General features: G+C 54.2%; 11 protein-coding genes across 11 annotated transcripts; 7 read left to right on the top strand and 4 right to left on the bottom strand.

Annotated features, from left to right (window-relative positions):
- Position 1: 1 nt before the first annotated feature.
- On the top strand, positions 2-665 carry BAUCODRAFT_345440 (uncharacterized protein). The gene has a single exon (XM_007675087.1). The coding sequence runs from the start codon at positions 215-217 to the stop codon at positions 602-604; it is 390 nt and encodes a 129-aa protein (XP_007673277.1). The 5' UTR covers positions 2-214; the 3' UTR covers positions 605-665.
- BAUCODRAFT_346232 (uncharacterized protein) lies at positions 665-1261 on the bottom strand. Its single transcript, XM_007675086.1, has one exon. The coding sequence runs from the start codon at positions 1092-1094 to the stop codon at positions 726-728; it is 369 nt and encodes a 122-aa protein (XP_007673276.1). The 5' UTR covers positions 1095-1261; the 3' UTR covers positions 665-725.
- BAUCODRAFT_345442 (uncharacterized protein) lies at positions 1262-2363 on the top strand. The gene has a single exon (XM_007675085.1). It carries the CDS (start codon positions 1429-1431, stop codon positions 2206-2208), a length of 780 nt encoding a protein of 259 aa, XP_007673275.1. The 5' UTR covers positions 1262-1428; the 3' UTR covers positions 2209-2363.
- A 155-nt stretch (positions 2364-2518) lies between these two features.
- Positions 2519-5591, bottom strand: BAUCODRAFT_101663 (uncharacterized protein; the record flags this gene model as incomplete). Its single annotated transcript, XM_007675084.1, has 4 exons — positions 2519-4695; positions 4762-5105; positions 5179-5363; positions 5496-5591. 4 exons carry the CDS (start codon positions 5589-5591, stop codon positions 2519-2521), a joined length of 2802 nt encoding a protein of 933 aa, XP_007673274.1.
- Positions 5592-5876: 285 nt separating this feature from the next.
- BAUCODRAFT_30055 (uncharacterized protein) lies at positions 5877-7286 on the top strand. Its single transcript, XM_007674745.1, has one exon. The coding sequence runs from the start codon at positions 6122-6124 to the stop codon at positions 7136-7138; it is 1017 nt and encodes a 338-aa protein (XP_007672935.1). The 5' UTR covers positions 5877-6121; the 3' UTR covers positions 7139-7286.
- A 109-nt stretch (positions 7287-7395) lies between these two features.
- BAUCODRAFT_346869 (uncharacterized protein) lies at positions 7396-9008 on the top strand. The gene is made up of 3 exons (XM_007675083.1): positions 7396-7617; positions 7726-8480; positions 8591-9008. Exons 2-3 carry the CDS (start codon positions 7760-7762, stop codon positions 8692-8694), a joined length of 825 nt encoding a protein of 274 aa, XP_007673273.1. The 5' UTR covers positions 7396-7617; positions 7726-7759; the 3' UTR covers positions 8695-9008.
- A 349-nt stretch (positions 9009-9357) lies between these two features.
- Positions 9358-10336, top strand: BAUCODRAFT_30054 (uncharacterized protein; the record flags this gene model as incomplete). The annotated part of the gene is made up of 1 exon (XM_007674744.1): positions 9358-10336. A coding segment is annotated over exon 1 (539 nt), but the record flags the coding sequence as incomplete, so codon positions are not given.
- Positions 10337-10769: 433 nt separating this feature from the next.
- On the top strand, positions 10770-13481 carry BAUCODRAFT_145061 (uncharacterized protein; the record flags this gene model as incomplete). Its single annotated transcript, XM_007675082.1, has 12 exons — positions 10770-10819; positions 10880-10955; positions 11010-11210; positions 11436-11760; positions 11815-11829; positions 12140-12859; positions 12915-12930; positions 12981-13087; positions 13154-13190; positions 13249-13296; positions 13350-13403; positions 13457-13481. The coding sequence occupies 12 exons, from the start codon at positions 10770-10772 to the stop codon at positions 13479-13481; spliced, it is 1674 nt and encodes a 557-aa protein (XP_007673272.1).
- Positions 13482-13930: 449 nt separating this feature from the next.
- Positions 13931-17349, bottom strand: BAUCODRAFT_119247 (uncharacterized protein; the record flags this gene model as incomplete). Its single annotated transcript, XM_007675081.1, has 3 exons — positions 13931-13945; positions 13989-17144; positions 17221-17349. The coding sequence occupies 3 exons, from the start codon at positions 17347-17349 to the stop codon at positions 13931-13933; spliced, it is 3300 nt and encodes a 1099-aa protein (XP_007673271.1).
- Positions 17350-18205: 856 nt separating this feature from the next.
- Positions 18206-22515, bottom strand: BAUCODRAFT_60611 (uncharacterized protein; the record flags this gene model as incomplete). The annotated part of the gene is made up of 2 exons (XM_007674875.1): positions 18206-18547; positions 18607-22515. Coding segments are annotated over 2 exons (4251 nt in total), but the record flags the coding sequence as incomplete, so codon positions are not given.
- A 1741-nt stretch (positions 22516-24256) lies between these two features.
- Positions 24257-26696, top strand: BAUCODRAFT_345299 (uncharacterized protein). Its single transcript, XM_007675080.1, has 2 exons — positions 24257-26404; positions 26495-26696. The coding sequence occupies exon 1, from the start codon at positions 24444-24446 to the stop codon at positions 26250-26252; it is 1809 nt and encodes a 602-aa protein (XP_007673270.1). The 5' UTR covers positions 24257-24443; the 3' UTR covers positions 26253-26404; positions 26495-26696.
- Positions 26697-26940: the final 244 nt, after the last annotated feature.

Here is a 26940-nt window from a genome sequence, read left to right as displayed (position 1 = left end):
TGAGAGGGAGCACTGCGGTTACAATCGGCTTACGGTAAAACTACGGCCAACGGGTGCTTACATAGCAGTATTGAGCTTATTGCCTTAATAAGCCTCGCGTTGTTTACGTTGACCACCAGAAATCTTCACGTCGCTACGTCGTTGGCATTGTCCAAGCGATACTTTTCGTACTTGCCGCGATCAGTTCTTGTCTGTATCTTCCGATGCGCCCTCCATGAGCGTTAGACAGGGTGATGACCCGCGTGTTGTGGGAACAAACATCACTCAAGCGAGCAGTCAGAGCATGACCTGGTTGCATCGCGGAGTTACTGAACAACGATGCGGCACCACCATTCAGTCAGGTGTACCCTCCAGCTCCTTCACCATCCCTTGCTCGCAGGTATCTGCAGGTTCTCGATGGCTCCCTGCCATCGTGAGGTATTGCTTACTGTTCATCCGAACCCGAGTGATGTGGCGGCTTGAGGAGGCGACAAGATCCTCAATGCGTGCCACATTTCCGCAGGATTGCGCCGGCGCACTCGAGGTATACCTGAGGCGCAGTGCTTTGGCTGCAGGTCTGTGCAAGCGCAAGACGAAACCTCGCCAGGCTTCTCAAGCGCATTGACCAGTCCTTGTGCACTCTGCGAGCCCTACATGCCCACCTGTCAATGCATGTTATTGCGATCGCGCAAGCATTACGTGCATGGGCACACACCCGGTAAGGTCATGCAGCTGCGGACGGTGGCTTAAGTTCGCCTAGCGCAGTGAGGACTTGGCGGAGCGACTCGGTCTTGGTGTCGACGGCTCACCCTTATTCGCGTTGACAGAACAGAGCGAAAATATCGGCAGCACGCAACGAGACATGCTCTTGGATAGATGTCTTGAGGGTCAGTGTCGAGCCTTGCGGATGCAACGTCGTGCTGTGTTGATGTCCCATTTGCCGCGAACGTTGCGAGGCGCAAGAGCACCCAGGCGGGAGTGCGGCTGTGCCAGGCTGCAAGCGCTCCCGCCCAGTCATGCCTCCCATTGCCCGTTTCATCGAGCACTCTGTGACTCCTCCCCAAACATTGAGGCCACCTTGACGGCTTCGGAGCCGGGGGCAAGTCTGGCAGCATTGCTCATCAGATGACCCACCGCAGCATGGGTCTCAGTTCGCCCTCTGGGGCTTGGGTGCCTTGACTAGTTCGCAAAACCAACATTGGCTGCCTTCCAGGCAGACTGGGTATGATATATCTGCCTTTTTCTTGCTTGCGCAATTCCTTTCTCCAATAGCACACTCTCATACGACGCTACTACTGTTATTCGTCGACTCTCTTACAGCCCTGGTGCCAGCACTGGTTGCTGCCCAACAGGACTTTCCACTCATTACTAACCCCCAGGGGTACATCGCTGCCTAATCACCTGACATTCACGCCTTGCCACTTAGTCAGCATAAAGCCATTCGCAACAATGCCTTCTCAGCGTCGTCAGCAATACTCGACAGTCGAGGTCAGGCCAGAGGCTCTCAACGCCAAGTCTGGCTCCACGCCTGCATCGCCTGGTTCGCCGAAGAAAGTTGCCTTCGCACCATGCGCGAAAGCCGACTCCAGAACGTTGTCCCCCGTCGAGGCATGGTCGCTGTACTATTTCGAAGCGCATGCAGTCCAATGCCTTCATTGCCGCAACCCTCTGGACATGCATCTCCATGGTCGCCGTCTCTGCGCAACTGGTCACAGCTTAGCTCAAGACGTCGCTGAGCATGTCTATCGCCAAGATGGCGTCGTCTATAGCCGGAAGAAGGACAATCACAAGCTCGTCTCTGTTGAGATACCACCTCATTACACACAAGTACCCCAATTCCTACGTGTGATGGAGCGCGGTCTCCGGACTACACACCGGACTGCACCAATCATAAACTATGACCCGAACTACGTCGTCTCTCCTCGCCGGACGAATGAAGCCGATGCATATGAATCTGACGATGACAGGACAGAAGTGATCATCAAGCCGGCCAGAACAGAGAGCAAGTCGCATCGCAAATCTCGCCACGAGTACAGGACTGTGGTGATTGACGAAGATGTGGAAGACCGGTCTGCTTCGAGGCCTACGCCAGGACCCAAGGAACGAAGAGGGTCAATATACTACGAGGATCTGGCTAAATCAAGGAAAGAAGCTTACCATGTCGAAATCCGGAAGCCGGAGGGCGAGAGAAGACGGCCTGAGCGACCCAAGAGCGGGTTTTGGGCATGAATATGTTTCTTCTAGCAAGAGCGCTAGCATCCAAGGCAATTCTACAGTGCTCCGGTACTGCCTCAATGTATTCATGTCACTTTGATATTTAACGTATGAGTTTTTGCTCCGCTGTGACACTATTAGTGTATGTAGCTGTATGCGGAAGATGCTATCTCTGGGCAGAAAATCTCTTTCGGCTCCGTTGGATACCTATGCTACACTCGTGAAGAGCATCTGTGCCTTGGCTATAATATAATCAACAACTCGTACATCGCCAAAGTTTGAGCGTATAGTCATGCCTAGCCGTGGAGGTCCTCATTGTTGGGATTTAGGCCGCCACTGTAGGTGCAGGCGCCAGCAACCGCTGGATGTCCGCCAACCGTCCCGCCTTCGCTTTGTCGCGCTTGCTGCCTTTCTCGGAGAAGGCAAGCTGCATCAGCTTCCGCTTCTCTGCCTGGATCTCAATCGTGCGCTGCTCGATGGTGCCATCCATGATTAGGCGGAAGACGCGGGTCTCTTTCCTCTGCCCAAGCCTGTGCACACGGTCAACAGCCTGGTCCTCAATAGCTGGCGCCCACCACGTGTCCGAGAGGATGATCTGGTTCGCAGCTGTGAGGTTCAGGCCGACGGCACATACGCCAAGTGAGGCTAGCATGATGGTGCATTCCGGATCACATCCGAGCGCTTGCAGTGCCGCATCGCGCTGAGTAGCGGTCATAGTCCCATCCACCCTACAATATTTCATATTTTCGCGATCAAGGCGAGCTTGGACTATATCCAGGAAGCGAGTCCACTGAGAGAAGACGACAGTCTTGTCGCCGTTCGCGGAAGCCTTGGTGGCGGACAGAATCTGCATCATGGCCTCCAGCTTACTACTGGACTGAGTCAGATCTATCTCATCGTCTGCGCTGTCGTCGCCGCAGTCGTTTGCTGGTCCGACCAGTACGCTTCCGTCGGGAAGGTCCGCGCGGCACATCGGACACTTGTGCTGCGTCTCAATGACCTTACTGATGCATTCCCGTCCGAAGACATGCGCACACGTCGTTATGACTGGCTCATGGAGACTCTCCAGACATACCGGGCAGTCTTCATGGCTCTCAATCTGCACTTGCAGCATGTCCTGAAGTGCTTTCTCATTCTCAGGGGTCAAATCAACTGTCTTTTGTGCCTCCAGCTGAGCAAGCAGACTCGTGACGCGCTCACCGCAAAGCTGCCAATGGTTGCAGCATTGACGCATGCGGAGCAAGATCTCCAGTAGATGTTGATATGCTTGGACCTTTGTCTCACCCTCACGCGGCGCTTTTCTCCGAACATTCTTGAGAAGGCCGCGCGCCTCGGTAACGAGCGCTTCGTATCGCTGCTTCTCCTTGTCAGTGAATTGGATTGGGTGCATATACTCGTCAAGCTTCGGTAGGCGAAGGTCGATGAACGCCATTTCCTTGTGTCTACGCAGAGTGAAGGCAGCCATAATGGCTTGCAGCAGGTATACGGCGCTTGGGTCCCCATTCCGCAGCGGCCGAATAAGGACACTGTTGAATACAGCAAGTTGATCGGTGCCGCCACTAAGGCCGACGAACTTCAATAAGCTGTAGAGGTCCTTCAATGAGTTCACGATTGGTGTACCAGTCAAGCACCAGCGCGAGCGCGACACTAGCCCATTCACTGCAGCAGCGCCCTTGGAAGCTGGATTGCGAACGATGTGTCCCTCGTCGAGGATGATGCGTCTCCAACCCACACTGTACAAGCCCGAGGAGCGCAGTTTCCGCTCCGAAAATTGGTCGAAGCTGACTTTGCCGCGAGACCCAAAATCACTGGCAAGTGTCTGATACGTCGTGATGATCACGTCGTACTGCGTGAAGTCGGCGGCCTTCCATGATGATACCCTGCCTGCACCGTGGTAAGTGTGAACCTTGAGCGCTTTGTCTTGATGCATGTGGAGATTGATCTGTCCGCTCCAATTTGACATAACACTAAGAGGCGCGACAACGAGAGTGGTGCCACGGTCGTTAGATTCGATGTCTGCAACCATGAGCGCGATCATCTCCAAAGTCTTGCCAAGACCCATGTCATCAGCAAGAATGCCCCCACTGGCCAGCCTGGGCTCGTCTTTCTGCGGATGATTCGTCGCAATGTTAACGAATGTATGGCTGTCGGCCTGTCTCTTCCACAATTGGACCGTGTCCCTAGATCCTGAAGCTGGCAAGCTCGGATTTTCTTGATGCAACAGCCAGCGCAGAGCTTGCAGTTGATGGGGCAACATCTCGGTCTTGATGCCGGAAGGCCTGGTCGCGAGCGGCATGTTTCTCAACACCTCCTCTTGCAAGCCATACTGGTCCGTGGCTGATCCTAGCTCTCTAGGATTGAAGCGCTGCGAGGCCTCTACCAGGTCTGCTATGATCGGCTGACTACTCATGCCAGGCATGGATTGACTGCTGTACTCCGAACTTTGACCACTTGATGGTATGCGCCGGCCAGTACCACCAGCACCGGCAGCGGCACGACGAGCTTCAGCAAGACGCTGCTTCTCCTCCTTCTCGCGAAGCCTGCGCTCACGCTCAAGTTCCTTCAAACGCTCTTTCTCGCGTTGTTCTGCCATCTTAAGCGCCCTAGTGGGGAGCTTGTCGATGGCCATCCTCTCAACCAGGTGACGACCAGCGTCCGTGCTGGGTTCAGGACCTAGGAGATCAACGGAGAGATCGCAGTCGAAGGTCCCGATGGTGCTCGCCAAACGCCCTTCGACGTACAGCCAGCCACGGTCCATGTAAGGCGCCAGCTTCTTTGCGATACGTCGCGGTATGTGACCTATCTGTTGGCCCGCCACATTGTCTACACGAATGGCATTAGTATCATAGGGATTGCCAGGCTCACGCCGCATAAGGATATACTCTCCGGGATTAGCCATCCCCCTGTAGTACCTAGAAACCACAAAGACGGGATCAGCATTGTCGCACACTACAGACCTGCGTTGCGCTTGAACGGTCTACGTACCGCACGCCCACCACCTTGGTAGACAAGTCGCCGTACAGACATAGCTCATCATTGCCAGCGGCTTCCTGTGTCGAAGATACTATCTCGTCCACGTCGACCACGTCGTTGGCAGCCTCGAGCCAGGCTTCGCGCTCTGTTTCGGTATGCTGCTGAGGAGCTAGTTGGCTGGATGGCTCGTAGACGTGCTGTGAGCCACTATGAAGGCTGCTACTGGGTGCCACCGCACTGCTGGCGGGTGGCGTTTGGTACGCTCTAGCAGACTGAGGCTGCTGGCCAGTATGGCGGCAAGCGTTCAGACCCGCGGCGCCCTTTGGGACCTTGAGAGCAGGTGCCTCATCTTCCCTGGAGCTGCCGTCTTTGGTCAGGTCAATATCGACGCGCTTACGTTTCGCATCTGTGGGCTGGTTCGCCATCTTGATATTTACGTTGCGCTCTATCAGCGCCTTCGGTGCCATCTCGGACAGAAGCTTTTCCCGAGCTGCGCTTTGATCATAACCGTGAACTTAGGTTATGAGTGTTTCGCAAACCTAGCAGCTGCGCTGGTGAAGCACCCGGCTTCCATGTGTGGAACCATAAACAATCGAAAGAGGGCGTTCGCGACCATGGCGCGTTGGCCACGTGACTGTGCCTCAACTGATCAGTCCCAGGATGGAAGTGTGCGGAGAAGGTTGACTGGTGTCCCTCGAAAGCTGCGACAGCACTCGAACGTTTTGCTGTCTGCATGCATGTGTCGCAGATCACTGATGGAAGATGTAGAGAGGAGCTATCCCCAATCAGCGCTGTGTAATCCTGCCTGTAATGTCGGCGTAATAACTGGAATATCCTATATTGATGTCATACACTAAACGAGAAGGTAAGCTTTAGGTGGCTGGTAAACCCACTGATACTTCATACCTAGTCGCCGCTGCAGCTTGTCGCACTCTGTCTCACAAGTGCACCCGACATGGCTCCGAAGAAGCGTGCTACAAAGGCCAAAGTTGAGCAGGAAGCGGATGGAGCGACGGAAGCAATTGCCGACGAAGCGCCTCCAATAGACGAGCCTTTAGGCGAGAATCAATCACACGATGCGGAGCCGGAAGAGACAGTCGAGAAGCAGCAGCCCAGTAAGAAGCGAAAGAAGGCGACCAAAAGCGATGAGCCGCAGAAAGCTGCACGACGGTCTGGTCGTGGTGCGCCGAAGTCTAAACCTTCAGAACAGCAACTTCTGAATTACATGCTATCTCATGATGCCGAAGAGCTCTGTCGTCCTGAGGACGAGACTGCGGATATCAAGGAGCGTGGTGATATTCGGACATACTCGTCCAGTGTCCTCAGTCCGTTCGAGGAGCTCCTCTGTGCGGCCGTACTCTCACGGCCCATCTCTCATCGGCTAGGCTTAAGGACCATACGGACGATTCTGAACAAACCTTACCGGTTCATCTCCGCGAGGGCAGTTAAGGACGCAGGACCAGAGCAATGTCATGAGGCGGTTTGGGCGGCGCATACGCAGCACAAGCAGAAGACCGCCGAGGAGATAAGCCATATTGCTGATGTGGTACTGGAAAAGTTCACTTCGACAGATGACAAAGAGGGCAGAGAGTTACGGAAAGTGCGAGATGAATGTGGCGGCGACATTGACAGGGAGCGCGAGCTCATAAAGTCTAGTGTTAAAGGCATTGGTAAGACTGGCCTCGATATCTTTTTCAGGCGGGTGCAGTGGCAGTGGGATAGTGCATTCCCGTTTGTGGACGATCGTACAGCACGAAGCCTTCGCAACCTGGGACTTCCAGATGACAGCAAGGAGCTGGAGAAGCTCCTCAATGAGCACTGGAGCAGTCTGGACACGAAACACCTCGCCGGAGGTGATAAATCGCGGAAGCAGAAGAGAGCCTTCGTCGTCCTGTTGGAACGAGCGACAGGCTCTGACTTGGAGAACAAGACTGAAGCAGTGATTGAGGCTGCAGCTGGCACTGCGTCGTAGAGACCTGCGGATTAGATAACATCTGATGTATACTAGCGTACTGCGACATCCCACAACGCGACTTTCGTCGAAGCCTCAACACTTCCACGAACCTAACCTGAAGCGAAGTAGACATTCCCGCCACAAGGCCAGAGGTCCATCTCGGCCAGCTGCACAGAAGGGAGGCCAGTCTTTGATTCTCAGCTTGAAACAGTATTGCTATACCTTTGCATTGATTCACGCTCCTGAATGAAGAGTGAACATAGGCGGACCGCAAGGGGAGAAAAGTATCACCGACATGCGGACGGCATGCTCCTCTTGCTCCCGCCCGCAAAACTTGCCATGTCCACTTCAACCATCTCTCATGCGTCTCACGCTTTGTAGTCGGAACGTCGTGCGCATGTGTATGACAGGTAGGTGCGCCACGATGCTTGCTGCTGCCAGTATGACGCTAGTGTGTTGCCGTACTGCCAAGCGGACCTGCTCGGCTGCGAGTTACGGTCAGTATGTTTCCTTTCAACATTTCAACAACAAGTCCGCCATGTTACAGACTTTCCTGCTTGGTGCACTGGTGGGATGTCCGTGATAACTCACAGACAGTACTACAGGAAAGCATCCATTGGTGAGCGCGCATAGGAGGCAATGGCGGACTCGAGCAACGCCCAAGGAGGACCTATAAGGTACCCATCACCGCAACAACAGCAAGGTCTTCCATTCTACCAGCAGAACACGCCTTCTACGCCGTATCAGAATGCGCCAGATGTACAACAAGAACCGGGGCCGCAGGGAATGTCTGAACCGTTGCGCGGGACATCGATTGGCGACGATGCTCAGCTACGCGGTCTAGCGAACATGGTTGGCGTTTATAACGAGTACGGTGGGCCTATATCGCATGCGCATCCAGGTCAGGAGACGCCGCAGCCGCCGCCTTCCTATCCGCCAACCACAGATCAACCTGTCGCTGTGTCCTTGTCAATCCCTCCGAAGCAGAGGGAGCGCACAAAGGTGAGCAGAGCGTGCGACGAGTGCCGGCGGAAGAAGATCAGGTGTGATGCCGTTGATGAGACCGGGATTACGGCTTGTTCGAACTGCGCAAGAACAGGCGCGATATGCGCGTTTAGTAGGCAGCCTATGAAGCGCGGACCGAGCAAAGGCTATATTAAAGAGCTCGCCGAACGACTCGACAGCTTGGAAAGTCAGGTCCATTCGCCTGGCGGGGCTGCTGTCTCGCCACAGGCGCGATACGAAATCCAGCAGATGCAGCAGGTCATTGCTGCGGAGGGATATGGCAGAGATGTGCGGTCTTTGCAAGATGCTCCTCATCCTAGAGTTGGCGAGAAGAGATCTATTGACGCTGTGGAAGGTATGCATGATGGCTTGAGTACGACACAGGCACCCACCGCACAGATGCAGCATGCGACCAATCGGAGTATGCCACCAAATGCCTACACATCCGACCAACCTTTGCCACAGCAGCCCTTTTGGCGTCAAGGGTCGAGCGCCAACCGTCAGGACAACGTCAGCTTGCCATTCGAGGCAGAGACTGGACCGGCGACTGTTGCCTTCGATTGGGATGAAGCAGTGGTTGACGAGTACTACCGCCTGATCCATCAGACCTTTCCATTATTGCCCAGCAGCAAGCACCGCCTCCGTCAGCGATTGGCAAGCTGCCCTGCATCGCTACGTGAGGCGTTTCTTGCAGCTCTTGACTGCTTAGCGCGTACATTCCCGACGACCACTTTGCCACCCAGTGCCAACGATTCCCAGGCGCTCAAACGTGCAGCTGAATTGCTCGCAAGGTATCCATTTGACAACCCCAGCAGTCACAACAACGCGACGAACCTGCTGTATCTTCAGACTCTACTCCTGATGGCACTTGAGAGCGACAACCACGGCCCTGCAACTATCCGCGGTCAAGCCGGCCCTTCGCGCGCGGAATGGCTAGGGCGCGCTGCCGGCGTTGCAGGCTTGCTTGAGATGAACCTTATCCGGCCTGGTAATCAGTCAGTCATGGAGGGCGATCCTGATAGCGAAGAAAGACTTGCCAGGAGAGTCTGGTGGGTTCTTTTTATACTCGACCGTTGGCACGCCAGTAGCACTGCGGATCTACTGAAACTGCCCGAAAACAGCGTAGTGCTCCTACCGGAAGATCAGATCCTGCTGGGTGAGAGCACCTACCATCTTGCACGTTTGAGCTTCATCATCGGTCACCTGGCGGCCATACTTACCACAACTAAGACACCTACTACCGATGTCATGGCACCATCAAATCCCGCAAGCTCCCTTCTTGGACTGACGCTCGCCGGAGAGATCGACCGTTTTCGTGAGAGCGTGGAGTCCGTCTGGGGCTCTCTGAATCTTGTCCACCTGTCCTACCATCATTGCCATCTACTTATTAAGCGTATGAACCCGCAGACAGAGCCGACGGAGTTGGTAGGCCACGCGGTGAAAGTGGCCACGGTGCTGAACAGCCGCATGACCCCAGTCACTCCGCTAAACCATCATTTCGCCGCCCTCAGTGCAATGACTCTCTGTGAGCTCTGCGATGTGCCAAAGACCAGGACGGAGGCTTTGCAGGGGCTCGACCAGATGATCGAATGTCTTGGTGAAGGTCGCGGGTTAGCAGGCAAGCAGGAGAGTGAAGGATGGGATGGAGCAATCAGAGAGTTGGTAGTCGGAAAGAGACAGCGAATGTTGCAGTCGATAGTCGAAAATGGTATCGCAGATGGTGCAAGAGGTCTACAAGGCCTGGCTAATGCTGCCGTAAGCGAGGGGAACAGAAGTGGCGGTTCTGACGATGCCGATCCGGCATTCGATCCTACCATGATAACTAGGTATGGTTACCTCACGGCGCTCGGGCAGGGAGTCTTCAAGACGCGATGATAGCGACGCGGCGCATATCCAAGGGCTGAGCCGAGGCTCACTCCAACCTACGATACGCGACGGCCAATAGTGCGTTTTCGACGGCGGGGAATATGAGTAGAGCTTCGATCTTCGATTTGGGTAGAGGAGTGAAGCTTAAAGCCCTGCCATAGAGAATACTGCAATGTGACGACGCGGCTGCCCACTCTTCCTCATCTGGAACTGCCGTAAACCTCGCTCCGCTGGTACGAAAGACAGGTCCCAAGTGTTATCGGCCTGATCTTCCCCGCATGACGACATGATGGTTTGAGATCTGTTAGACGAGACATATGTAGCGACCTGAGCTCACAGGTGTCCCCATTCCCTAGAGGTGCAATGCACAAAAGGCTGTGAGTGATTTTGCAGTGCAGTTGTTGGGTCTAGATTGAAGGCGGAACCAGCACGCACTCAGCGCCGCGCCTCACTCCCGAAGAATCCTCGTCCCCGATTTCTCCCGAACACAAGGCGAGTCAGGACTCTGGAGCAGGCCAAATTCACCAATAGCGTCGCGTCTACGGCATTGGAATCACTAGCATAGCTTGTCGGCAACTCGTCTCGAGAGGCTGTGGAGAAGGTTAAGCAGCGTTTATTGCCCTCACTGTTCCGAAGCATGACGACCTCTGATATAAGACCCCAAGTCGCCCGCACCTTTACACCTTCGGTCGATAATACGAGCGAATTTCTCAAGGCACAAGTCTCGAAACAATCCAAGAACAACTTTCATTCGTCCTCCTTAAGAACTCCACTCAATATGGCTGCGCAAGCTGTTAACAAGACGGCCCTGCACCCTGGAGGTGTCGAGTAAGCCGCATAATCATAGACAGTACTCTGACACCGAGGACTCTGACAAAACTGCTCCAGGCCCAAGGTCGAACACACCGAGCTTGAGGAAGAACTTCACGAGCGAGCCCACATCGACTACGACCGTGTCGCTATTGTTCGTCCCTCCATGAGTAGGCACAGTAGCCGGCCGGTGCTGATGGTTCTCTAGATCGCCAACCCTTCAGTACCCGCACTATACGAAGATGCTCTGGTGTACGAGACGGGCTCGGCCATCACCTCCTCTGGCGCTCTATCAGCATACTCAGGTGCCAAGACGGGACGGTCGCCTTCGGACAAGCGTATTGTGAAAGAGGAGGGATCAGAGAATGAGATCTGGTGGGGGCCCGTTAACAAGCCAATGTCGCCTGATGTAAGTCTACTACGAGCGTTCTTTTGGACGAACACACGTATTGAGCGTGATCACATTTCACGCAACGCGCTTTTGGCGGGGTACAGCGTGTACGTCATGGCTCGTGCACTCCCACTGCCGTGCCTTTGCCCCGCCGGGCGAGATCGGCGACGGGCCAAGTCACGTGTCACCGCACTAGCTGTCTCTCTCATGTTCGTGAAGATGCAGTACTGACAGGGACGATAGGTCTGGCGAATCAACCGAGAACGAGCAGTCGACTACCTGAACACTCGCAACCGCATCTATGTCATCGACGGCTTCGCGGGTTGGGACGAGCGATACCGAATCAACGTGCGGGTCGTCTGCGCTCGTGCCTATCATGCCCTCTTCATGCGCAACATGCTCATCCGCCCATCGCGGAAAGAGCTTGAGCACTTCCACCCAGACTATGTGATCTATAACGCTGGTGCCTTCCCGGCCAACAGGTTCACCACCGGCATGACCTCGTCCACCTCCGTGGCCATCAACTTTGCGGAGAAGGAGATGGTCATCCTCGGAACAGAGTACGCAGGTGAGTAACATTGCATTGTGTGGTATCTGAGTTCCCATACTAATGCTCCACTAGGAGAAATGAAAAAGGGTGGGTGATCTTCTTTCCTAATGTTTGGAGGTTTTCAAGTCGCGCGAACTGGGAACACGCTGCCATAACCATAATGCGACTTCACCTGTCGTACAACCTGGACGTCAGTCGAGATGAGGCCGCTTTCGTGGTCTTCTCAGCGGCTGCGGGTTGAGGCTCGTAAGAAAAGGCTTCTCTACTGCGACGTGTGCGACTACGCCGGAGGCGATGCTAGCAAGCTCAGAGACCACAAGAAGACGAAAGGGCACAAACGCCGGGTCCAGGAGCGTTCAGCAAACGAATCGTACAGAAAAAACTGACCAACTCCCAGGTATATTCACCGTTCTATTCTATGAGATGCCTGTCAAGCACAACGTTCTTACCCTTCACTCCTCCGCCAACGAGGGCAAGGACGGCGATGTCACTGTTTTCTTCGGCCTTTCTGGCACCGGCAAGACTACCCTATCTGCAGACCACAAGCGTGCACTTATCGGTGATGATGAGCACTGCTGGAGTGACAAGGGCGTCTTCAACATCGAGGGTGGCTGCTATGCTAAGTGCATCGGTTTGTCTGCCGAGAAGGAGCCAGATATCTTTAACGCGATCAAGTTCGGCTCCATCCTGGAAAACGTCGTCTTCGACCCTACTACCCGCATTGTCGACTACGATGATACCACACTGACCGAGAATACCCGCTGCGCATACCCAATTGAATACATCGAAAACACCAAGATTCCATGCTTGTCGACTAACCATCCTTCGAACATTGTGCTCCTTACTTGCGACGCTCGTGGTGTCTTGCCACCGATCTCCAAGCTCACCCCCGAGCAGACCATGTTCCACTTCATCAGTGGCTACACGTCGAAGATGGCCGGTACCGAGCAAGGCGTTACTGAGCCCCAAGCAACCTTTTCCTCATGCTTCGCTCAACCATTCTTGGCTCTGCACCCGATGCGCTACGCAAAGATGCTTGCCGATAAGATTCAACACCACAACGCAAACGCATGGCTTTTGAACACTGGTTGGGTCGGCGCGGGCGCTGCGACTGGTGGTGAGTCCGATGTGTGTGCGGAGTGCTTGAAACAAAACTGACTGGTTAACCTTAGGCAAACGATGCCCTTTGTTCGTGACCCTCCACCGTACCTCGATGTTCAAATACTGATCCTGCACAGGAAGTACACTCGTGCCATTCTCGATGCGGTCCACAGTGGCGAACTCGCGAAGGCTGAGTACGAAACTTACGACGTATTCAATCTGCATGTACCAAAGGCCTGCAGCGGTTCGTGATACACAGCCTGGGTTACTTATTTGCGACATTGCTAACATAACACACGCCATGTTGTAGGAGTTCCAGATGAGATACTCAATCCGAAGAAGAGCTGGTACGCATTCCAGAGTGCAAAGGCTTCGTGCTCCCGCGAATCACTGACACGTATACAGGACGGGAACAACGGACTTCAAGGACGAGGTTAACAAGTTGGGCCAACTGTGAGTGATACTGGCTACATTGAGCTAAGCGGCGTTCATTGACTGCTTGGCAGATTCAATGAGAACTTCAAGAAGTACTCTTCGGAAGCGAACGAGGAGGTGATAAAGTAAGTGTTCTTCTGCTGCCCGTACATCTCGAACACACTGACAGATATCCTAGGGCTGGCCCACAGGTGGACGGCTGATGGTAAGGATGGTTGATGGCGCATGATGGCATGTCCCTCGGTGAAGGAACGGCTGTTACAAATTTGTGCCTGCAAGCGTATGTGAACAGAGTCAGGTATGAGCAAAGCGTGCAAAGTAGTAAGCAGCAGATGTCGGTCAGAGTAGATTCGTGTCTGCTGAATTTATTGGGTACGCTGTACATACAGAGCCTAGTCAAGCACATAGTCTCCTAAGTGCTCGCTTCCATCAAATCAGTTTCTTCCCTCGGGCTTGCACTGGGAAATGGGACACCCGAGACGACAGATGAACGTGAGATTGTGTTGAATCGTACCGAGCAGTTTGGCCGCAGTGGCCTCGCAGCCGCTGAAAGAACGTTGCTACAGAATACGACTCGCTTATTTCAAAGGACTACCAAAATCAGACCTCGGAGTTCCTGTGCGCGTGACACTGCCAGGCTGACGCACCGGGCTCATCTTAGGCGTTTCTGGGAGTAGCAGACGGCGACCGTCTTTCTCAATATGCGGGACTTTGAAGTCCATCCTTCTGCCCTGTTGCCAAATGTCGTCCATGACCTCTTCCAACGAGCCATCGTCAACGAACTGCAGGTACTTCCGCCAGAGCTTGTATGCAGTCCGGGCATCCTCAATACTGTCGTGCCCCGCAGCCAGATCCTGCTGAATGTCTTCCTCTAACACTCGCCAGGCGAGGAAGCGGAGCGACAGTTTCCGCTGACTTCGATGTCCAAGTGAGAACAGCTCCTGTGTGTCGATGACTTGGCATTCTGGTACGTGTATATTGATTGTTCGGAAATCGCTGGACAAGCCGTGGCCGATGAAGTTGCAGCCAAGATTGAGCAACACCCACAGCTTCTTGTAGACTTCCTTGAGACCGACCAGCGTGAAGCGACTAACACCAACGGTAAGATCGCCAGGTTGTAAGCCAGAGTATTGCGTCAAGTAGTCATCCACTGGCTCGTCGATGGCAATGTAGTCATCCATGAAGGGCAGCTCAGGGTACGGATCATCTGCACGGAGTACGGACACTCTTGCCAAGCCGGAACGAGCAGGTCGAGTGATCGTCCTCGAGCCGTCCGCGCCCATATCGATCTCTTCGCGCAGCAGACGAACAAACTCTGCATCTATCGCGCAATGCGTGGCGCTGCTCGGTACAGGTTCTTGGCTGGACAGAGGTTGAAACTTGTAGAAAGGTGTGGAAGCCGGCTGAGGTACGCTACGGTATAGGATGCTGGTATCGATGGTGGACTTCCAGCTGGAGTCGATCACGTGCGACTTCGACTTGACTTGATACGCAAGGATAGAGGGCAGCTTCCACCGCGGGTCAAAGTGCAAGGCTTCCTCTGGCATGATCGGGCGCACTAGGAAGTCGTTGATCAACTGCCAATCGGAGGAGCGTGACTCGTCAGCGTCGGCGATGCTGGCGTCAACGGCTAACACGAGATGCGATTTCTGCGCCTCACCAGCGGCCACATCCGCAACCACGCCTACCAATTCGTACACAGTAATGGTATGCCTGTTACGCTGAAGATGGTGCTGCAAGTCTTGCCCTTCGTAACCGTAGAACTGGCTATTAGCGTTGATGATGCCAATCTCCCGCGGTAGAAAATCCGGCGTTGCCCACAACTGTCTGGCTTCGGGTGAATGTATTGCGGTGTTGATCATAAGTACTGCCGGCATAGACGTCACAACGCGACGCGAGGTGATGGCCTTGTAGCTCTGGCATCGCATACACCAGCCTCGCTGTTGATCATACCGATGCACGGAATCCTGGAGTAAGCGAGTAAACGTATGCCGGACAGCTCGTGGCGAGTTCTTGGCTGGCTTGGCTGGATAGATCAAGTCATGGGTGTACCAAGCCTGCTCTTTTGCATCCTCATAAGAGCAGTGCATGCATCTACTGAAGGCGCTCCCTCGAGTGGCAAACGCTCCCTGCATTTCGCCGCCGTTACTAGCAATCCGGTGGTAGTTGTCACTCAGCCTATTAAGCAGAAAACGATTGAGATTTTGCACCATGACTGTAAGTGGAGTATTGACAGTGCGGTCCTCCAGTACTGCTAATGTCGACGCTCCTGGCTGTCTGGTCAAGGCTTTCAGGAAGTTAGTGGCTTGACAATTCTGACCTTGCGCCTTCTCCAGCATGTCGATCAGAAAGCCCAGCTCGCATAGTAGACAGCTGTCATATACACAGTCTTGTGCGGTATGCTTGAGCGCCAGGTTGCGAGCTGTATTCGTGAAGCGAAGGAGCTGCAGCAGCGGATTTGCATACGAGTTGACGATGTGCGTTTCAAGGCCAGAATACTTGGTTTTATTATAATATCTGAAATCGAAGTCGTCCACGCCGAACTTGCTGTACTTGATCTCCACAGGCCGATAGTAAGCCAAGACATCTAGTGGACCACTGGCACCGATTGACATGCCGCTAAGTGTTCTGTTGATGTCTTCGCTCAGGCGACGCTCGGCTTCGTGATCTCCATTTTCTGACCTCGGCTTCTCACTGAGGAATTTAGGGGCGGCCAATGCCTCATGGGTTTTGCTTGAAGCTCGAGTGTTTTGTATTTGACACCGCTTCGTCATGCGAGAATTCGGGCCGACCAGCCCTATGTCGGTCTTCTGAAGGGTCGCTAACAGCGCCTGATCGAAGCTTATAGGTGGCGCCCCAACCTCATGGACAAGACTGTTAGGCCAGCCAGAAAGAAGCGCTTCACGGTAATAAGGCATGCCGATAAGGTTGAATGGCAAGTCCGCGGCCCAGTCGAGGTGCTTTGGAGCCATTTGGGGGTCGGAGAACTCCGTCGTCTTGCTGTACTCGGTAAAGTGCACCTTCGAGGGCGAGGCCCAGAGAACTAGATGGCAGTGCGTGTCGCTCATAGCGAACCCTTTCCCAGATGGCATGAGTTCCAGACCCGTCAATTGAGCATCGAAAGTCTGCACGTATCTCATCAGTGGTACGTCTGGGTTCTGTACATCGACAGAGTTGATCGCTCCTGCTTGTGATACCACGATGCAGGTCGATGACAGTTTTGGATGCAGTCGAACAAAAGCAGCACCTTGTTGGAAGGCAATAGGCGCCGCAGGCCTTTGATGCTTCAGATCATATACCCTGACCAAACGCTCAAGACCAAGCCCGCCGTATTGCTGGTGAGCCCAGCCGCAAGTCAATAGGTGGTCTCCCCTAGCGTCCATGTCATTGACCGTGCCAGCATAGGCTTGCCACTTATGCATGATAGCGAGGCTGTAAGGGTCAAGTAAGCATATCGACCCATCGTGTGCTGCAGCGCAGATGCAGGTAGTTGACCGTCGCATCATCGTATATGGTATTGCCGCGACAGGCGACAGCGTTTCGATGACCAAGCCCTTTTCGACATCGATCCGGTACAGCTGCTGCTGGCAGCCAGCGACCACGATCTCGTCATCACGTGAAGCTCTACCAGTGAAGCTCATACACCGCAAGTCTACCATATCAGGCTGACTGATATGCCATTGCGACAACCCTCTGCGGCTAGCGCAGTGCACACTGCGCGGCGAGACCGAGATGACGCCCTTTTCGCAAAACAAAAACTGCTTGACAAGTGCATTACCGGGCGCACCTCGTGGCGCGGTGTTAGCATGGCCTCTGTAAGATGTGTAGCGCTGCAGCTCTGGCCCGTAGAAAGATGTTACGCGGCCCTATCGGGGATGTCAGACACGAGCACGGTTTGCAGCTACCATTCGACGCTGCCTGTTCTCGGTTCAACCCACTCACATACTCGTTACCGGTCCACAGCAACTCCTGTGACGTGTCAAATGCGAAAGTTGTCACTGGACTCGATGGCGCGTTAGGCGCGGGACCTGGAAAGGCGACCCTTATCTGCTCCGCCCAATCGGCCTCCATCAATGATGCCGGGCTCTATCATAGCTAACGACAGTTACTGCTGGGCAGTTGTGACCAAGTCTGTACGCTTGAGGCTGCCAGCAGCATCGAAGGAAGTAGCTCCGGCACAGACTCCGGAACGTTCAGACACCGCTAAAGGTACGATCACGTGAGTTGTCACTTTACCACACATATAATACAGCATGAAGTAACGTGCGTAGGTCTGGACTCAAGATTGTCCGTATGGTACGCTTTGGCGTACGGCTTGCGGTGTGATGATACTTTACACGCTTTGCTTGCCCATGCCTAACTGGTGGGGCAGCACATTGCTTCAATGCCTCCTTCTAAAACACCGTGCAGATGCGACAGCAGTCTGCTGCTCGGAAGCCATGAGCAGCAATGCTAGAACGTAATCGTAAGCGTCGCTAGAAATGCACATGCGTCGCTTGCTCTCATCATGCGTAAGCGTATAACCAATCCGATTCGAGCGCTTCAAGCTCGTACACGTAACTGTGGCGCCGCTTGCGCCACCCTATTCCGGTGCGTCGTTAGTCTTGTCTTCTGCATCCAGCGGTGCCGGACTCGAATGGCGTTCGCCTTGCAGTACGGTCTCGTCAATATTGGGCCAGTCCCGCTCTCGGTGCTGCTTACTCGCTAGTTCTGGTAAGCTGTATGCCTTCCGCGATGTCGCTTCGCCGTCGCCTTCGCCTTCGCCATGCTCTGATCGCTGCTTCTCCTGCTCCGCCAACATCCGCAGCTGCTCCCGGCTCTGCTTGCTCTCACCCTCTTCCTTTACCGCCGGGTCGTCGACGGCAGCAGCGATTTTGACGCCTTCTGTGTCCGCCACGTGACCAGGCGCAGAGGTAGGCGGCTCCTGACTTGGCTTTGTTTTCGCGTCGAAGACATCCTTCTGCGCCTCGTCGAACCAACCACCACTTTCCCACCGTCCTGGAGCGTACAGATTGGCCCGCCGGACGTCTTCGTTAATAATACCAGTCATAATCTCACTCAAACGGACGAATGATATCGGCTTCAGGATCCAGCCATCAAAGCCTGTGTCGATGTAAATCTGCCGTTCCCTCTCCACGAGTGAGGCTGAGACGGCGATAATCGGTACTCGCCCATTAAGCGAGGCCCGCATCGAAAGAAGATGTGTAGGATGGGATTTTTCGAACGACCGGATCATCTTGGCGGAAGTCAGACCATCCACAATGGGCATCTGAAGCGCAATGTCAGTATGCCATATGGGTGCGGATTTTGTGCAGGGGGCGAACTCACTTGCATGTCCATAAGGATGATGTCGAAGAAGCCTGACTTGTCCCCATAGGCACTTGAGCACTCCTCACCATTGACGGTGAGATAAACTTCATGCCCAAGCTTCTCCAATCGTTTCTTTATGATTCTACTATTGACCGGGTCGTCCTCTGCAACCAACACCCGCATATGGTCCGCTGAGACTGGCTCCTCCGACTTCTCAGGCAGCCCGCTGTGATCACTATGTGGTATTTCAGACGCCGCAGCTGACGCGATTATTTGAGGGGCAGTGCCTCCTGGCGATGTTATGCCGTCATCCGGCACACGAATGGGCCGCACAGGCTGACCTTGCCCTTCAATAAGAGACTCGCCAGGCTTCTGAACGTGCTGCTCGCGGAGCTGCTGCGGCACGGGTGACATATCGAAGCTCGGACCACGACGCCTCATGGGACTGCCGCTCTCGTCTATGCCAGCCGTTGTATGCCGCTTGTCGAGTTTGGGCCGGGACATGGAGGCTCCTCCTCGACTGCCGGGACTACTGGTCCGTGAGATACCTTGCTCCGTCCATCCTTCCACCCGGTGCGGCTCAGAGATAGCATCGATCAATCGGTCAGCTTCACTCTTACCGCTATGGGCAGAAGTTCGGCTGACGTTACTTTTACCAGACATGATCGATCTCAAGCTTTTCCGACTGTGAACACTCTCCGCACTGTTTTTCCGTGACACCAGTCCACGATCCTGGCTGGAGGCTCTTTTTGAACCTGCACTGCCACGATCGATAAGCGTCACCTCACCCTCCAGCGCCGTAGGCGGCGTGGAGGGTTGGGCAGAGGAGTCCTCGGCTAATGGCGTCGCCGAGCCCACAGAGGACTCGGGCGCGGCTATAGCTTGCTGCCTAGGCTCGTTGTCCGGAATCTCGAAGGGAAATTGAATGACAAAGCGTGATCCTCTGCCTTCTTCGGATTTCAGTCGAAGTTGACCGTTCATATTGCGCACGACGCGAGCAACGACGGCCAGACCCAGTCCGAGGGTCTTCGCTTCCTCTTTCTTCGATGGGTCAGGCAAAGCGCCAGCGTTTGGCGCAAGCGCATCATTTATGCTCGAGTCCCCTTCGGTCTGTACCTGCTCCAGCTCCCGAAACAGCGCGTCAAGCTTCTTGCCATTCATGCCCACGCCGGTGTCGGAGACCGATACCTCAATCTCGCACCGTGACCCTTCCTTGCTGGCAATGTACATCTCGACTTTGACGCCACCATCACTGGTGTTCTGAATCGCATTCGCCGTAACGTTGCTAATCGCCTGTCGTACTCTCCGCTGGTCGCCAATGACGTTGTGCGGCAGACCTGGGTGGTCGACGACTTCATATGTTATGTTCTTGCGTCTGGCATCTCCCTTGAACATGTCCGTGGCCTCAATCAGCATAGCCTTCAGGTCGAAAACCTCATCTTTCGTCAAATCACCGCCCTCTTCGGTTTTAGTCAGGTCGAGTAAGTCGTTAATCACATAGATGAGCGACTTCGATGCCGAGTGCGACTTGGCAAGGTTGTCCCTGGTCTCTTGGTCGAGCGATCCTTCCAGAGCAATCTCGAGATAGTTGATAATGGCATTGAGGGGTGTGCGGACTTCGTGCGCAGAGTTGGCAAGTAATAACCGAGTCAATTGCGAGTTCTGCAGCGCGGCTTCCTTCTGCCGCCATACCTCAATGAATTTACCATAGACCAGACAAAGCACAGCGGCTGTCTCGATCTCTTCCTCCGTCCACTCTCGGCACCTGCCGACTACGGTTTCTGACCATAGCTTGAACGATTTTCGTGGCTCAAGGTAGCCTTCGGTGCCCTCTTTTATGAACTTCTCGTACGGGTTGCCAGCCCACTTTACTTCCTTGAGCTGACCCCTCCGGAAGAAAACAATAAAGTCCTGTCCACTGACTGACAGCGGCACAAGCAAAAGACCTGCAATAACGGTGAAGCCAGGTTGATACCGCAAGTCCGGAAAGTCTTCCCGTATATCCTGCGAAGTCATGACGTTCGTGATGCTTCGCATCCGTAAATATTCCAGCATTGCTAGCGCTTCTTGACTTTGCTCGAGGTGCCCAAGGATCTTCGTCTCGTCGCGTATGCTGAGTAGTCCAAAATCTGCGTCAAACAGCTTTAAAAGATCTTCGCTTGAGGCAATGATATAACCGGACGGATTGTTCTGCGTTGGTACAGTATTGATCAGCTTCCTTGCCTGCAGTCTTGAAGCATACGACAGCCGCTCTATGTTGCGTGATGCACTATCTCCGACCAGTCTACACATCTTGCGTATCGGGAAGGACACCCTCATGCCTCTCGAGCCGTAGCCATGGCACGAAATGAGGCCCCACAGCTCTTCGAATGCATTGATGGAAATCGACATGCTACTGCGAACAGCCATGTTCGCAAGGTACTTCAGGTGGATCGGGCTCATGGCGCGCAAGTAGCTGTACGTCAAATCCAGCGGATGCTCCAGGTCCTCGACTGTCCGGCATACCAATCGCGCCGTTTCCAGATCGCGATCGTACAGCATGCGAACCTTGTTGACCTTATACAACTCACGTGCCTGCTTTGGAATGTCCGATGCGGGAAAGTTCAAGCCCTTATACAGATCCTTGGTGGCGCGAGGGTCAACCAACTCCGTGACGACCCGGCCATTCCAGGCTTGGTCGAACTGATAGACCATGACGCGATGAAAGCCTGTCAGCTCTTTCACAACGCCCACTAGGATCTTTAAGAACTTCTCGAGATTTGGGGCGGCGGCAAGTTGCTCCTGCACCTGTGACATAATGTTGAACACCTCCATCGCCGCCGCCTCGCCTTTCCGCTTTCTGGCTGATCGAAGCACTCGCAGAGGCTTGCTAGCGTTGTGCGTGCTTTCCGCGAACTCCTCATCTGTCGGCTGTGACTGCATTGTGTCTTCGGCCGGTTCCGGGGTGCTCTCATGGGGCGGGACTAGTGGGTTCACAGGGTCGTCTTCTAGCTCGAACTCGCAGATGATGAGGTTCGGATGCCTGTCATTGATATGCATGGCGCACCACATCTTCTGGCTCTTGCGCTGAGGCGAGCGTATTGACATTGTGAAGACTTCAGGTCCATTTACCATGACGTCGGCATCCTCATCGCGAATAAAGTCAACATGGTCCAGTAGGTTGTCTGTCTGCTCTTCAGACAGAATGTCGGTGAAGCTTTCGAGAGCAAATAGTTGCTTTGGAGTGTAGCCGATCAAACGCTTCGAGTTCTCGCTAACGATGCGGACGAGCAACCGGCCTTCTGACTGCTCTTCCAATGCTACAAGGAGTCCAAAACCTTGCACAGCGCCTGGAATGTGGATTGGCTCATCCTCGCAACGCTGCAAAGTCTCCCCATCTCGACCTGTGACAACGGCATGTCCGCCTTCCGTGATGACGTGCTTAAAACGAGCCGTGACCAGGGGGCCAGTCTCATCCTGTGTGGTTCTGGTACTTCTGAACGAACCAGATCGGGAATTTGACGGTCGGTCCTCGGAGACACCGCGTGCAACCGAATCACGGTCCGCGGTGCTCTTATCACTGCTTGTGTCGCTCGAGATGATGTCATTGAAGGTCTGAGGGTTATGCCGCTGCTGGGGCGACATCCGCGGCGCATCTAATGATGATTCAGCCGTAGATGATGTAGAGCCCTGCCTGCTTTGCGAACCCAGTGCGGGTTGCCGTGCTCGAGGTGAGGCTGGACGCTCCACACCGGTCTGCTGGAGGCGAGGTGGAGTGCCCTCGTGTGAGTAATCACCACTAGGTATAGACTTACGGCGCGCCTGTGCAGCATGCTGAAAGTATGAATCGCGCTCACGTTGTCGGGCAGATGGCGTAGGGTTTGGGTCAACTGATACCACAGATCTAATGGGAAAGACTCTGTCGGCAGCTGCGGGGCTGAGTTGTCCATCGACACCAGAGGTCGGTGACCGCATCTGATCGGCAAAGTTGACATGCTGCTTAGGGAACGGCTCTTTGCCGGCCAAATTGGGTCGTTGGGAGCGGGGAGACGGTGGCGCTCCTTGCCGTGACGCATCGTGTGCAGGCTGCGATGCTGATTGTTGGAACTGGTCCGCGTCCTTCCGGATTGGAGTTGGAGTCCGCTCCGAGGACATGGCTCCCACTAGGGGGCACGGCGGTTGCCCGCCTGGTGTGTTTTCTGTTCAACCGTATTTCCCGGGTTTATGTGTCCGATGTAGATAGTAGTGATATCTTCTCGTTTCGCGATACCACCTCCTCACGTGCCAGCACCGTCTTCTGTCGTAAACTCTACCTTCAATGCAACTTCCTCCAAGTCAAGGTGTTCGCCACCACCTATCTTCTAGGACCTATGCCAACCCCGAAGACCCGCATCAACACTTCCTCCGGACCTGCGTATAATCCTGGAATAGAAATACCGAGCTGGCGTCTACTGACGGCTAAGTGGCGCACCTCAGGCGACAGCGTGGGTACGGGAGACGCAATGTGCGGGTTTGAATAGAGTGCGTTCACCCGTCTCGCGCGCTGCAGCGGGAAGGCGGTAGGGGTCGCGCCTGCAAATTACAAGGTAGCGATGCGCAAGGAAAGTGTCCGTCGTGTCGTTGTTGCTGCATAGGCAGTTGTCTGAAGGCGGTGTCCAACCAGCAGGGATCGAAGGAGACTGCCGTGATGCAAGCAGCGTGGAAGTGTCACTGCGCGCCAAAGGTTAAGGTTCGGTAACGCGACACCAACCAACCCTAGCCCCGGTAACGTATGTGGCCGAGGGAGACAAGCTTTCGACTTATCATCGATCAGTATATTGCTTTCGTGGCGGCCCGTGAGGAACAAATTAAAACAGCGCCGTTCACTTGAGGAAGTTGATGGTCCTGTTAACTTGCATCCGATAGACAGACGGCAAGTTCATAGCGCCTACGAGCTGGGGAAATGTGTTATCCAGCAAGAGTGGCCATTGCGTCGAAGTAGATCGCCTCAATCACTCGGATGCTGGTCTCTCTCCCTGCCAACCTACCGCCTCAACCATGATTCACGCCAAACCCTCAAGACGTGGCGCAGGTAGATGAAGCTTCAGTCTTATTATGCATCGACGATTGCATGAGGGCATATACATCCAATGCATTTACTGTAGAGACGCTTCACCTACCCTCTCCCGGTCGTAATCCTCGTGAGTCAAGAGGGTCACAGCACGGCCAAAAAACCTCATCATGACGAGTTATCATATTTGCTATGGATGTGTGAGACTGGCGAGGACCTGCCGGTTGCGAACTTCATCGCTCGTCGAACCGCTTGTGTGAACAATGGCCGTAACGCTTCAACAGCCATGCCCATCGTTTGTCCCTAAAGCACATCACTTCCAGGTCACCACAGATGAGCCGATGAGAATCCGCCACAAAGGTCGAGGCCTTAGCGTCGAACCCTGTGATGGTTATTCCCCGACAGCACCCGTTGCTCGTACACGTAGGTTACCTAAGCGGTCACATGAGTAAGTTGAATCTATGGAAGACACCTGCGGAGTTGTTGGTGGAGACGAAGAAAGTCGACCTTGTCATCAAAGCCCTCGCTGGAGATTTTGTGTCCGGATCGTGCGCACCAATATGAACCAATTAGTGCGGACTGCGCCACGACCTCCCTGATCGGTGGGCGGGAGAACGTGGTTCAACGGCCGAGCTGTCATTCGTGGTCAGAGGCGTCCTTGCCAAGCCAAGAGGCGAATCAGCAACAAGCGATGTCTATCGTTTCTGCAGTACTCTCTTTGCAACACTGCAAAGAACGCTTGTCAAGGCTCTGATGGTTTCAAAAGAGTGTACGTGAAGCACTCACCTTGCTGCACTGCTCCCAAGGCACAGAATAAAGCATATCCATGGCATCTTTAAGTCGGGGACAGCTTCTGTGTCACCGCGCAACCAGTTCCCGCGACGCACCAAGGTCCTTGCGCATCACCGTACCTGACATTGACGCCGCCGATGATGGACGGCCTCGAGAACTCAATGTCCTGTTCGCGTCCACTGGCTGCGCTGACTCGAGGATTGTCACCGATCTGTTACATCGCATAGCAGAGCTGCCTGATGTGAGACTCCGCGCCATACTCGATACCGCTTTCAAAGGGCAAGACCTGATTCGTGCCGCCTCGGAATGCATGACCATCCCCAACTCGCTACGTGGACATCGTATGCCCGTGGAGGACATGGAGCAGGAGGCTGCAGAACTCTGCGACTGGGCGAACCTTCTGGTACTTGGACCGATCGATGCGAACACCCTTGCGAAGATGTTACACGGACACACCGACAGCTTGTTGCTAGAAGTTCTGCGGAGTTGGAATGTCAGTAAGAAGATCCTGCTCGTGCCAGGCATGAGCCAATTGATGTGGGAGAACCCAATGACGAAGAAACAGCTCACAAAGATCAGGAGGAAGTGGAACTGGATCCAGGTCTTGCAACCGATTCTCTGGTCATTTCAGAACGAGAAGAAACTGTTGGACACATGGGAGGCACCTACGGAAGAGCTGGTGGACACCGTACGAAATCAAGTTGATCTTATGAACATTGGCAAAGGCATGGACGTCTCGCCGTCAGCGCGTGCAACCTTTACGCCACGCAGAGCAGGTACGCAAGGTCGCGCGGATTGTTTGCTGCCTCCCGAACTGTGGACTATGATCTTCGACTTCACGGGAGACTGGGAGTTGGCGCAGAACATGCACGTCTACACCAATCTGTCTCCGCCCGCGGAATGGACGTCGCACACAAGCCCACAGGGCCCACGCAATTATATGGAGGCTCTCGAGCTGACCATACTGCGCGGAAACCTCGCAGACGTTCAGCACTTCATTGCGATACATAGTGTGCCGCGATGGTTGAGCAAGCTCTGCATCAAGCTCATCATGCGATTTGCAATGACGCCGCTACTAGCACATCTCGAAGCGAATCACAAAGATTTATTCTGGGCGACCTTCGGCCATACATTCCTACCAGACAAGGCCAGCAGCGTTTTCGGCAAAACGGAGATTCTGGAGTTCTGGCGCACGTCGCCAAGCTTTCTGACGAAAGAGTACAACACCGAAGCACTAGACGGCGCGTCTAAGGCTGGCTTTGTAAATGTGCTAGAGTGGTGGCAGCACTCCAGTCTTCCGCTCAAATTTACTGAAGCTGCAATGGAGCAAGCGAGTAGTCAAGGCCATCTGTCTGTATTGGAGTGGTGGAAGCAGCAGTCTACTTCGGTTGACGACAACACCACTTCCGTCGACTCGAGTAAAGTCCGACTGAAGCCAGGCAAGAGTATTTGCTACGCCACCCAGAACGGTCAAACAGAAGTTGTACGATGGTGGTTACAGTCCGGCATTCCGTTTCCACACGAGGATACTGTCGCCAAGCTTGCGTCAACACATGGCCATGTTGACATCTTGCAAGTCTGGCACGATTTGAAAGGTAGTAAGATCATCTTCGACAACCAAGTGCTGGTTGGCGCGACGAAGATGGGCAGTGTCAAGGTGTTGGAATGGTGGAAGCGAAGCGGACTGAAGGTCGAATACAAAACCTGCGATGTTGAAGAGGCGCTGGAAGATGGCGACGAGGGTGAACGTGGGCTGGAAGTGCGCCGTTGGTGGGCGAGGAACGGTCTGAACCTTGGTGTTGGGACGAGTGAATGGATGAAGACGAAGTACCTGAACTCTTGAGTTGTTGCGAAGCGTTTGAGCGTGTGTATGGTGTTGGTCGGAATTAGGACGGTGTTTGCATTGCATGGTGTCATTCGCAAGATGGACTTGCACGTGAAGTAGACTATTAGACTGATACATCCACACGGTGTCGACAAACATGGATTGATACAGTACGTCACTACGCCCGTAGCCACCCCGTTTTGACCCTTGCGAACCGTCTGCTCGCTTGTGCTTCAGCTTACATGTTCTGACGAACACAGAGAGTTGTAGGGGAGCCCAAACTCATCCCGGCAGACAGATAATCGGAGTTGGGAGCAATGGGCGCTCGATGTTCGCATGGTAAGACTCTCCAGTGGACTTCAGTACCTTGCTCTGTCAACCGCCGTGGGGTGGTAGTCGGATGTGGGCATGACGTGGATGCGCACTGTCCCTGGACATTTACCCATATGATGAATTCTGGCTTCCTACAACAATTGGAGGCAATGGTGAGCACAACAATGGTTCCGTGTGATTGCGTAAGACCCGTACAAAGCAGAAGGGGAGGAAGGCCTCAGTGTGCCTGCCACACCCAGAAGGGTAAGGTCTTCACTGTTGACAGCCGATCGTCCCGCAACTGCCGTTCCTACCATGCCCCTCCTTCTACACTTGGCTAACAACTTTGCCTACCGGCACAGTTAGCCGGAGACATTGCGGCTATGCGTCGCTG

This window comes from Baudoinia panamericana (genome assembly GCF_000338955.1).
Source record: "Baudoinia panamericana UAMH 10762 unplaced genomic scaffold BAUCOscaffold_2, whole genome shotgun sequence".
NCBI classification, from domain to species: domain Eukaryota; kingdom Fungi; phylum Ascomycota; class Dothideomycetes; order Mycosphaerellales; family Teratosphaeriaceae; genus Baudoinia; species Baudoinia panamericana.
The sequence above is the reverse complement of the archived record's forward strand: the minus strand, read 5'-3'. Positions and strand labels throughout refer to the sequence as shown.